The sequence below is a fragment of the Catharus ustulatus genome, chromosome 14 (assembly GCF_009819885.2).
Source record: "Catharus ustulatus isolate bCatUst1 chromosome 14, bCatUst1.pri.v2, whole genome shotgun sequence".
Lineage (NCBI taxonomy): Eukaryota > Metazoa > Chordata > Aves > Passeriformes > Turdidae > Catharus > Catharus ustulatus.
Window position 1 is genome coordinate 6,042,659 of NC_046234.1, and position 12,070 is coordinate 6,054,728.

Sequence of the window (12,070 nt, forward strand, 5' to 3'; positions counted from 1 at the left end):
TACACAGAAGCTTTGTAACTCCAAATTTGCCAGAAATCCACTGGCATTGGTTTGAAAGTACAGATGTGGATTGGGTGTTAGTGAGGGAAGGGAGAAAGGATTTCCCTTGGGAATACAAGGATTGGGGTGTGTTCCCATCTCCTTATAGCAAGACACTTCTTTGTTCTGCATTCATTCATTTCATTTTCATTCATTCATTCATTTAAATGGTAGGAGAACAGCACTGTGCCAAAAAAACCCAATGTTAAAATTGCTTCTGTGGATTTGCTACCTCACTTTTTTGGATCTCCTGGGAGCTGGAGGGCTCTGGTTGCTTAAATGGATGGAGCTTTGCACACTGAGGCCCTGAAACCTCACTGTGACTTGGGTTCAGACTCCTCTCACCCAAAGATTTACCTCCAAAGCTGCACTGGCATCAGTGCCCAGATATGTCACAATGGCCTTGGAGACCTTGGTGGGGAAAAAATTACAGAAACTACACAGGAAAGAACTGGAAAGAACAGAAACAACACAAAACCAAGGAAACTCTCATGAATTTCCACATGACAGCAGAGTGAAAGACAACAAAGACAAGGGGTACAAATGGGTAGGAGAGCAAACACGTAGCAGAAATATTGCATATATTTGAAGTAAAACTGCTTTTAAATAGTTTCACACATTAAATGGATGAGATTCTGTGGGGAAAAAATAGGTCAGATCATCTTTTATTAATCAGACTTCATTCAGCTTTCTTTGCTTTTTGAATGTGGTAACTCCAAAATCCCATCTAAATGTAAATATTGATTCTTAAAAGATGTGTAAATCCACTTAATTTATTACCAATTCAATACAGGAATACAAAATGGCATTCTTTTTTCTCTCTGTCCTGAGAAAGCAAGAGTCTTCTATTTTTCAGTACTGAAAGAGCTCAGTCTTTTTTTTTCTTATTAAGCAGGACAAGTGCCATTTTTTCCTTTATGGAAATTACAGGAAAGCACGAAAGACTCTGTCTGGACAGATTAAAGAAACCTGATTTGCTCTTCATTACTGACCTTAGCTCCAGGAACTGGTTATTGTTCAGCCTTTCTGGTTGTTTTAATCTCCCCCTGAAAAGCTCTGTTAAGTGTGTTCATTAAAGCTCATCAGATGAGTCACCATCCTGGGCCTGGAGTCGCTCAATCAGTTAAAATCAGGCACACAATAATTGCCATTTCATATTAAACTCCATGCTCATGCACTAAACTCTGGTTCTGGTGGGAATCAGCACCTGATGCTTGTGGAGAAGGCTCAAAGCTGCTCATGCATGGGCTGACTCCCACCTCACTGAGTGTTATTTCTGGGTTTTTTGTAAATCAGCATCACGTTTCCCACCGTGCCTGCAGTGTGCCTGCACAGCTTCAGCAGGCATTTGGGATTGTGAGAGTGGTTCAGTTATGGCAAGCCTGAGTTTGAGACTAGCCAGCTATGCAACCTTGAAGAAAAGCTTTATGAATGCAAAATCACCTTAGAGAGAAATTATTTTTTAAAAAATAGAGTCTTGGCATGTGCCAACCAGTTTCACACTGTCTCTTTGGGTAGCTGAAGAACACCCACACACCCTACAAATGAACTGGGGAAAATCCTTCTGACTACTGCCAAATAATGCCATTTCTACTGCTGGTCAGCTGTTGTGTGATGTTCCCATGCAATATGCAGCATGTTAGCATGATGTGAACAGGAATTTCTGCTTTGTATCACCTGTGTTGATGCTGTGGGACACCTGAACTCAAGCTGTGAAGCTCTCATGGAATTCTGACATGTTTAATTGATGACTTGGCCATTTCAGTGAGAGGCCACATCTGGTTCTCTTTTGGAACAGAACAGGGAGGCAGGTGAGAGATCAATCATAGCCCCAGAAACTCTCCATGACTCTAGAAACTATCAATTACCAGAATTACTGAATTTGCAGCCCAGCTCTGCAGCTCTCCATGTGTGCTGCTGAAGAAGGAGGGAGGCATTTCAAATGCTGCTTCAGTAAATTAGGATTCCCATTTTCCTTCTCTTCCATTACTGAATGAGTGTCTCAGTGTCCCATCAATAAACCCATCACCAGTTCAGCAACTCCAAGTCACTGATCTCCTCTAAATAATGCCTGGAAGGAGCCACTCCTGACCTGTGCAATAATCACCATTTGCTTTGCACTGGAGGTCACCCTAAACCACTCTGTATCTACAGGGACCGTCTGTGGGCCCTGATTTCCAAGTTTAGGAACTTATTTAAAAATATTTTTGTGGAAGGAGGCTGTGAGACTGTGAGTGATACAAGCCGCAATGGGGAACTCCTTCCCAATATTCATTAACACCCCTGTAGCTGCTTGTTTCCAAAAGACACCTGAATTTCCTTTACAAACACAAGGAGTTTGTGCTTTTCCCTTGAGCAGAGTGAAACCCAGACACCAAGAAAGAGTCACTCACCATCGTGGTGGTTACCTGAATCGGCCGGGGACTTGCTGCGGCGCATGGGCGCGGGGCTCTTGGCCGAGCTCTTCTGAGGGGTGGGGGAGGATTTGCTGCCCGTGGCTCCTGCTGGGCTCCCCTTCATCACCCTGCACTCTGGGGAGACACAAACACACCTGGTTATGGCCCTGCTGCTCCCTGGTGTGGAACAGCTCGGTGCCTGCTCCCTGAAGAGATGCAGAAAATACCAAGGGCAAGGGGAAAGCTGATTTCATCCCCTGTTCTCCAGGGTGAAAGGAGATTCTTCAAGGGGAGGGGAAGAGAACAGCTCTGCTCCTCTAGAGGAAGGGCTGAGACTCTGGGGGTGTCAGGCTGCCTCCTACCTGAGTCCTACCAAAGATTTTCTGCCCTTCCTTTCCCTTGACTCTCATGAGCACAATGAAAATGGTCAGCACTGACTGAGGGAACACTCAGGCCAAGAAAATCCCTTCCCTTGGATCTCATGAGCACAATGAAAATGGTCAGCACTGACTGAGGGAACACTCAGGCCAAGAAAATCCCTTCCCTTGGATCTCATGAGCACAATGAAAATGGTCAACACTGACTGAGGGAACACTCAGGCCAAGCAAATCCAGTTAATTTGCTGTGACCCTTCCATGAAGAGCCAGTGACAGGAATGATGAGTGCCCTTTCTGCAGGTGCAGAAAGGCAGCAAACAGCTCATGGTGGGCTGTGGAGTCTCCAAGTGGCAGATGGGGCACCCAGCTGGAATCAGCCTCTTCTGTTTCAGCAAGCTGCAACTTTTCAGATGCAGAAAGGAGACAAAATGGATTTTACAAAGCACATCCTCTGTCCTGGCCACTCGTGCCTTTCAGCAAGGTTTGTATAAACAAGCCCAGCAGATTTATGTGCTGGAAGACGTGAGCAGATGAGAACCCCAACTGTGCTTTCCTGAAAAATAAATAGGCCAGGAAAAGTGGAAAATGTAAACTACAGAGTCCTGCAGAGGGGAGCTGAAATGCTAACAAACCTCCACGTGTCCCAGGATTTCAGGCATGCCTCATCTTCAGAACCAGCCTTTATTTACATTGAGAGCTTACAGAAAAAGAGCTTCCCACCCCTCAAGTTATTAACTTAACCCAGTTAAGAAGAAGGCAATAAAAAAGGGATTTCCTCTTTTCAAATGTTGGCTGGTCCCACCTCATCTCCTCCAACAGCTTGTCCTCACCAAGATGTGAAAAATGTGTCCTTTTAAAAGATGTGAATGATGTGTTCCACATGCAGGCAGATTTTTATGGAAAAGTTCAGCTCAGCCCCACATGCTCCACACTGAGAACCCCTGGAATGGAGTCCCTGATGGAATTAAGCAGCACAGAGCAGATAAATAATTGGTCAACCAAAAGCAACTGTCTGACCTAAATGGATGTGTTATTTAACTATAGATCAGTGTATCTACAAAAATTAAATTGCCCTAATTTTTTTCCCCAGGCTTTCCTCATTTTCAACCAGCCAAGGGTCCATCTCTGCTCCTTCTGGATGGTTTGAGAAAGAATTTTGCTGCTGGGTCATGAAGCACAAGAATGTGAGGGGAAGAAGCCTTGTGCTCCAGGGATGATGCATGGCCAGAATTAAACCTATGGTCAGCTTATTTTCTCTCCTGCTGAATCAATTTAGGAAACTGTAAATCAGGGATAGAAAAAGTTGTGGGTTTTTTCCTTTAAAAATACTTAAATTCTCAGAGATGATGTCACAGAAAGGCTTGTGGAGGTCCAGCACCATTACAGCCCCAGTTTTTTATACATGAAGAGCAGTACTGATGTTGTGAGGGGGCTCAAAGGGTGTCAGGCAGCTGTGTTTAGTCACCTGAACGACCCACTAAAAAAAAAACCAAAAAAAACCCCTAAAAAGTAAAAATACTTCATGTTAGGTCTCTGCAAGAGCTTCCAAATTTATCTTCTTCCCAGGGGAGTAATTCCTTGGAAGGAAACCTGGCTTTGCATTTTCCAGCACAGAAAAGCTGACTCTGAGGAATTCCTCCAGCTCAGCCCTTGGCAATGTCAGTACACCAGAGGCAATCCCTGAGCTTCTGCAGGAGGTGGAAACCTGGCTGTGCCTCTAAATGTCACCAAAGTGTGACATTTCCACAATGCTGAAAGCAGTGGGTGCAAAAGGGACAGAGCAGTGTCCTCTGGAAGGTGCTCAGCAGCAGGGATTAGAGGGTGGAAGATGTGGGCAGATTTTTTTTTTTATTTTATTTTACTCTTTTCCTCTGGGCAGGAGGAAAAAGATGACATAATCCTCTCTTGTGCTGTTTCTCTTTTTGTTTCCTGATGTCCTGCCAGAGTGAACATAATAACCAGCAATCCTGGTGTGAGTCATCCAGAGAGGCAAGAGAAATTTCCCCATGACAGAGGAGATTTCAGTGAGTGACACTCATCTGCAGAAGCTCAGGACTCAGCTCTCCTGGCAGCATCTGCCTTGGAATGAGGAAGGGTGATGGGTGTTCAGTGGGAAAATGGTGCTGAGGCTCCTCATCTTCCTCAGAGCTGCAAATACCTCTGGAGCTGCTCACTGCCTTCCAACAGCAAACCTGCCTTCTTCCTGCCAGACAAATCCAAGCTGGAGAAGTGAGCAGTGAGCAGAAGGGAGGGCAGAGAGCTGGGCTTTCCATCCAGTTGTTCTGCATCCAAGCTCTTTTCCAGCATGGAGCTCCCTGTGGAGCTGACTCAGCTGCTGAGTGGTGGAAAACAACGTGAAGCTCAGCTTACAGATCACTTCCCCAGCCTGACACAGGCTTCATTCTCTGCCTGCAAAGTCTCAGCTGAACCTTGGAAACTTTCTTTGAGTTACCCAAGACCATCAAATGGGTTCATCTGGAGTACACAGGTCAGGAGTGCCAGCACTAAAATAAAATCAGGCTTGCAAAGGAGTAATGAAAAACACAGTGTTTGGAGATTAGAGGCTGCTTGACTTCCTGGCATCCAGCAAAAATCTCTTTGGTCCTCAGTACAGAACCACTTTGCAGCACAAAGGACAGGAGGGGCTCGTGTTCCTTATACTAGAGCTCTGGGAATTAAGCCTAGATGCTTAAATAATACATTTTTTTTAATTTAATTGGTTAAAATGACATTAATTTCCTGTTTCTGCACTCACTGGCACCTGCAGACAGGTGGGTACAGCTGCCAGGTGGGGTGGGTGGTGAGTCCTACAAGCAAGCTCTGTATGTTCTGCAAAATCAAAGATTTCATGGCTTAATGGATCACACAGACTGACACTATTACAGACTTCTGCTGGCAGTGGTAACAAGGGAAAATAACACTGCTGTCCCAGTCATGCCCCCAAAAAGGGAATTACTGCCCTGCTTTTTGAATCAGCACAAGTAAGCAGTGGAAATGTGATTTTCTTTTTTCAACTGTTTCTTGTTTCCATTGTTAATATGCATGTGTCTACATAAGGATGATTAGTTCTCAAGAAAAATGCATCTACCTGACTGTGACTGGAGAAAATTGAAAGTATAAACACTCCCAGATTTTGCAGTAAATGTGAAAATGCTGTAGGAATTAATTTATTCTGACTTGGGTTACCTCAGTCACTATTTGCCTGATTATAATACTGCTGACTGGTATCACAAAAGGATGCTAAACTCTGCTCTTAAAAAGCAGAACAAAAGCATGCAGCATCGTTATCAGACCCGAGCAAGTGAATGGAAATGCAATAAAAGCACAGTGTGTGTTTGATGTTACCGCTTTCATCCAGGGAAAAGTCATCCTGTGCATAGCGGAATTTTTCTGGACCGCAGGCGATAAACACATCATCATCCCCAAAGAAATCGTGGAGACAGGTCACCTGCAGAGAGAGCAGAGTCATTCATTTCGTTTGCAATTGGCAGCATTCTGGTGGGGCTCAGCTTTTGCTGGGGCAGAAGGGGGCTCTGCCTCTCTGCTCTCCCCCACCCCATGCTGATGGTCCTGCTTTCCACAGGGCTGCTGCTCATCACACAACTTCCCAGGGCAAGTCAGGACTCACAGAGTCATTAAAAAACCACCAGAACAGAGATTAAACCCCCAAAGAACTGCCTTGCAGGTTGTTGGAGGTTTGGCATTTCCCAGCCAGCTGACAGGATGCATCAGTCACCCAAAGGAATGACACAGCCACTTCTGAAACAAGAACAGAGGTGCCCCCGTGGCACAGAGCAGGGCTGTGACACCACTGCCTGTGCTTGGTACCCACAGAGCCTAAACCTCAAAGAATCACTGGGTTTGAGCACAGATGTAGAGATGTGACCCCTCCTGAGTACAAATGACAAATTTTAAAGCCAGAATGTTTATCTGTGCTGTTGGTGGAGAGACCCAAAGTATGACAGGACAACTTTCCCAGCCCAGCACCATTGAAATCCAGATTTGCTGCAGGTGTTGTGCCAGCCTGAGTGCCTTGCTCCCCACTTTTTGCCATCCTCATTAGGAGGAAGTTTTATCTTGCAGTACCTGGAGCTCCAAACTCTGCCTTGACTTGCAGCATCAAACAGAAACAAAGCACAAGATGTGGGAGCCCCAGATCCAGTGATTTAATCAGAGAACTGATACCTGGGAGGTTGGAAATGTGAAAATGCATTCAGGTTGCTGGGGAAAAAAATGAAATCCCATCATGCTGGGAGCTCCTCCCCCTATTCAGCTGGCAGAGCTGCAATTTTCTAGAGATGATGGACTTGCTTTAACAATTCCTAACAATATCCTGATATCCCTGACACATACTGACCAAAATTGTGTCAAGAGCAGCAAAAATGCTCATCTGCACACAGCCCAGTGTGGGACAGCTCCAGCAGAGCCAGCCTGGGGCAGCCACACATCCAAGCACCCAGCAGAGCCCAAAAGTTCCTAAAAGTTCCACTTTTCCAGGAAACCATTCCAAGCAAGCACAAGTGTTTATAATGGAGGGAAGAGGCTGAGAGGTGCTGCTGCTGCCCAGTGTTTTACTGGGAGGGACTGGAGAGAGCACTGGAGATAACCATGGGGAGGGAGCTCACTGGAGGCAGAGCTGAATTTCTCTATCTACTGAGCTCATGGAGCTGGACTGTGAAAAGTTAATTTCAAGCTCTAATAAATCAACTCTAAAGAAGGCTTTTGGCTATCTTAATAAGGCTCAGTGTTTCACACTGGTTAGTGTAATGTATAATTAAAGCACTGCCCATGAGTGCCAGCACTGGTCACGGTGCCAAACCTCAGTGAAAAGCCTGGTTTTTCACATTGTCACGACTTTCAAAATGGAGCAGGCTGAAATCTGCCATGGCTTTGATCAGAGTTTGAATTTTCTCTGCTAACTCCAGTGAATTCCTATTTCTGATTGCCTAAAATTAGACTGAAAATAGCTACCTTCATCTGCAGAGAATTCTCCCAAAGAAAAGATGGCATTTCAAACCAGCACTTGGTACTACAGCCCTCCCCCGAGGATGTGTGGCACCGATTCATTTGCAAATAATTGGGTTTGGCTCAGCACAGGAGTTCCCAGCTGAATGCTAAGTACTCCACTTGTGCCACTGAAAAGACCCGTGGGTTGCTCTGCTCCACTGTGCAGTTAAATCTGTGATCTAAAGTTGGATCAAAAGGCTTCAGAAATTTCCCAGCCTTTTTGCATGAAATCAGAAAGAACCCACAGATGCTTTTGTTGTCTCCAGGTCAGAAGTCCAAGTGTGGATTTTTGTCCCTGAGTGCCCACATCCACCCCAAGCAAAAACAAAGTCCAGGCAATCAAGAAAATCTTCAGATACAAGGGTCCAAACAGGATGGAGAAATCCCAGCATGTCCAAGGACAGGAACCTGACTGCATTTCAAAGGGAGATACTGCAATTTCACTTTTCTGTCCCTCCAGAGAGCAGTTATTGTGTGTATTTTATACTTAGGAACAGCTGGCTGAGCACTGAAGGCTGGTAGAGAATCAGATCATCTACTTGCTGAACTCCAAATATTCAGGAAACAATCACTTCTGTATTTGCCCTATTTGTTCCTTTTTGGTTTCCTGTTGTAACTTGCACTGCTAAGAGCTCACCACAACAAGCAGAAAGGACAGCCAAAGGCCAGTCCCACTCTCCATAAATAGTGCAAAATTCAGAAAACAGCTGGGGTCCTGTGCCTATGTTCACCACGTGTGTGGTATTTTCTATTTACCTTTTGTTTATTCAACTCCAGTCCTTGATCATTGCTCTGAGTCCCAGGTGGGCTCCTGTCCACAGGAAGTCACTGGAGTAAACTTTGTTTGGGAAAACAAGTGACTTCACTGCTGGGTCTGAGAGCACAGATTGTCTGAAGGACATGAAGCTGGGAGGTGGGGCCATGCTGAGATAACTGGAAGGGATAAAAGGAAAAGAAAGGGGAAAAGAAAGAAAAAAAAAGAAAGGAAAAAAGAAAGAAAGGAAAAAAAGGATGGAAGGAAGGAAGGAAGGAAGGAAGGAAGGAAGGAAGGAAGGAAGGAAGGAAGGAAGGAAGGAAGGAAGGAAGGAAGGAAGGAAGGAAGGAAGGAAGGAAAAGAAAGAAAGGAAGAAAGAAAGAAAGAAAGAAAGAAAGAAAGAAAGAAAGAAAGAAAGAAAGAAAGAAAGAAAGAAAGAAAGAAAGAAAGAAAGAAAGAAAGAAAGAAAGAAAGAAAGAAAGAAAGAAAGAAAGAAAGAAAGAAAGAAAGAAAGAAAGAAGTCTCCTCCCAAGCAGTGTGGGACTTTTTGAAAGAATATTTTCTGCTTTAGCTTACTCTCATCTACCACTCTAATTAAATCAAACAATTCACCTGGAACACCATGAAAAACAACCCTGAAAGAAAGTTCATATCAACAAAAATTTACCCCAGATGACAGCCTGAAAATAATTTTTTTAAAATGCTGTGTCCTGCGTGTGGTTGTAAATTTATTAAAACCCAATAATAGCCAGATAGTGCAAGGACCAATTCTGCCACATGAAAATGGTGATTTTGTTGGTGGCTGCTGTCATGCACCCTCAGCAATGACATCAGCAACCAGCACAGCAGGAAGATTTTGTCTTTCTACAGTTTTTCAGTCTACAAGAATTTTTCATCTGTAACAAAAATTAAACTTGTGTATGTAACTACAGTAGGCAAGATAAACAGCATTGATTTCCAAGCATGCCTTTGTTTAAGGGAGGATAATATTTAATTTGAAATCCAGGATTGAAAGGACAATATTGACTTGGGAAGGGATCATACTGCATGAAATATTTGTTCTCCAATTCCTGTAGCTTAAGCAATTCCAAGGAAGGAAATCATATCTTCACATTCCAGTCGATGAGGCACAAATTTATTTCTCCCAAAGTCATTATTCCTAATAGATCTGATGGTAGCAATTTTCTTTGTGCAAGGTCTGGTCTTGAGAAACCTTTATAATATATATTAGGGAAGAAATAGAGATTAGTTTGCAATTCCTTAGGTTTTCCTTGTTAAATTAAATCCTTCTCTGCTCATGTGAGGAAAAAAGCTTCCCTGAGAGGACAATCTAGCTGGGATTTCTGCAGTGACAGTCCATCAGTGTCTGCTGCAGCGATTTTAATTGCAGAGAGGAAAAGCTGCAGCCCTGTGAGAGCTGCTGAGCCCCTGCTTCATTTCAATACTGCACTTGTAGAACTAAGCGTTTTTCAGGATTTGGACAAAATGGAGCTTGCCTCACACACATCCCTGGATGTGGGTTTGCTGAAATGCCTGTGATGGCACAGACAGAAATTCAGCTGGAACAGGAGCAGTAAAAACACAGGATCTACACTGGCACAGCTCAGAGCAATTCCCACCTTCCTCCAGGAGGCAGCAGCAGTATTTAGAAACTGTAATTTATTAATTTTAAAAAATAAATAAAACCGATTAAAAATAATTAGAAATAAAGAGTTTGAAGACTTCAGCCTTATCCTGAATCACCCATCAGGGCAGAGCCTGGGGTGCTTTGGAGGTTTGGGATCACCCAGCTCCTTTTGCCCCCTCCCAGCCCTTCACTGTCACTCCAGGACAAAGCAGTGACAGAACTGAACTGTCCTCTTCCCCCTTCAGAAAAGTGTCTTTTTCAATCAGAAAAAGCTCTTATTTTTTAAATATTTGTAGCTGTCTCCCTCAGCCGTGAGGATTTTGGAAACCATTCTCTCTGCAATACCCCTCCTGTTCAGGAATTCAGCAGCAGAACAGTGACCGCAGCACAGAAGTGGCTTCAAAGTCCCCACGTTTCTGCAAATGCAGTGGTTATGTTCAAAGAAAAGAGATCTCCACTTGTTTTTTAAAAATCATCACAGTTCTTCAGCTTGTAGGCTTCCAAAGTTCAGGACAAGGGGGAATGTCTAAAGAAAGAGCCAAAAAAGGGCCAAAAACCAAAGAATACAACTGCCTGCCATACACAAATACAGCCTGAGAGAACAGAGCTGAATTCAGACACTCTTCTTGTCTAGGCTGCTTTGATAGGTGCTGTAAAATTGAACACATCCAGTCACCAGATAAACACAATTAGTGTGTTTTAGATGCCTGCTCCTGTCCTTTCTCTCTCAGCACTAAGCAGACCAGCAGCCAGACAGGCACCAGGAATTAACTGAGCTGAAAATGTCACTAAAACCTCTTTAAACTCTGTTCTAACTCCCACCAGCAATCTCAGGGATTTCTTTATACTCCATCAGCTGTACTCCAAGGGAGATTGGCCTGTTTGTTTCAGGTCTGAGGAGCCAAAGTCCTAAATCACAAAGAAAATTGTGCTTTTTGGTGTGTCACTTGGGTGTCTGCAATCTGCAAAGCACAGCACAGAGACCAAAGCCACCCAGACTGACCCACAGAAAGATTCAGAAGCAATATGGGAATGATGAACATGGGTAGTAATCCCTTCACCACACACCCACCAAGAAAAGGATTTCAGAAGACTGAAGGGTTAAGGGAATGCAATGGAAAATAAAGATGTTGGTATTGGAATGCACAGCACTCAGTATATTTTTCTTTTTAACAGTCTGAAGACTGCAAGCCCAAAGCAGACACTGAATTGATTTACATTTTATTAGATTCTGGTTTCCTGCATTTAAAAATAAGAGATGTTTGGATTCAATTATTTCTTTAAAGTATGCACACACCCACTCAATAGATTCCACATTTGCATTCACAGAAAGAGAATTACTTATCTGCTTTCCTGAAAAAAAGTACTGCTTAAAATTGATAAACAATAAAAAGAAGAGCAGGAAAACCACAAATACTAGCATTCCAAAGTGGACCCAGAGCAATCCTGCATGCCCTTCAATATTTACACCTTTTTACTCAAAAATGAAAATTTTTCAGTAAAAGAGGCTGAAAAATGCCTCTTAATTAGGCAGTGTAACTCCAGCAGGTTGATCATGAGTGCTCATGCCCATTTTATGAGACAACTAAACCAGAGCAGGGCCACCAGCTCCTGACCAATATGCATCATTTGTAGGATAAGCATTTGTGATGCTTGTTTAAGTGGAATAAGAAATACTCATGCATGTGTGTCCAGAGCAGCTTGTAAGAGTTCATGCATGAAGAAATGCTGCTCTCAAGGGGCTGCAGCACTTGGTGCCTGTTTATTTAAATTCTGCAAATGGGGAAGTTTGAAACAGAATGGAACAAAAAGCAAGAGGGAGGGAGGTCAATAGCCAAGCTACCCAGTAGGAATGTTAAAGCTGAATTTT

General features: G+C 43.7%; 1 protein-coding gene across 5 annotated transcripts in view; it reads right to left on the bottom strand.

Moving 5' to 3' along the window:
- Positions 1-12,070, bottom strand: part of DCX (doublecortin) — a 73,913-nt gene that overhangs the window by 17,660 nt on the left and 44,183 nt on the right. For 3 of the 5 annotated variants that reach the window (XM_033072715.2, XM_033072717.2, XM_033072716.2), the window contains exons 4-5: positions 6,158-6,260; positions 2,433-2,570 (exon numbers count right to left, since the gene is read on the bottom strand). In XM_033072715.2, the coding sequence (XP_032928606.1) occupies positions 2,433-2,570; positions 6,158-6,260 (241 nt within the window). The remainder of the gene's footprint in view (positions 1-2,432; positions 2,571-6,157; positions 6,261-12,070) is intronic. The other 2 variants (XM_033072718.2, XM_033072720.2) reach the window with 1 other exon arrangement.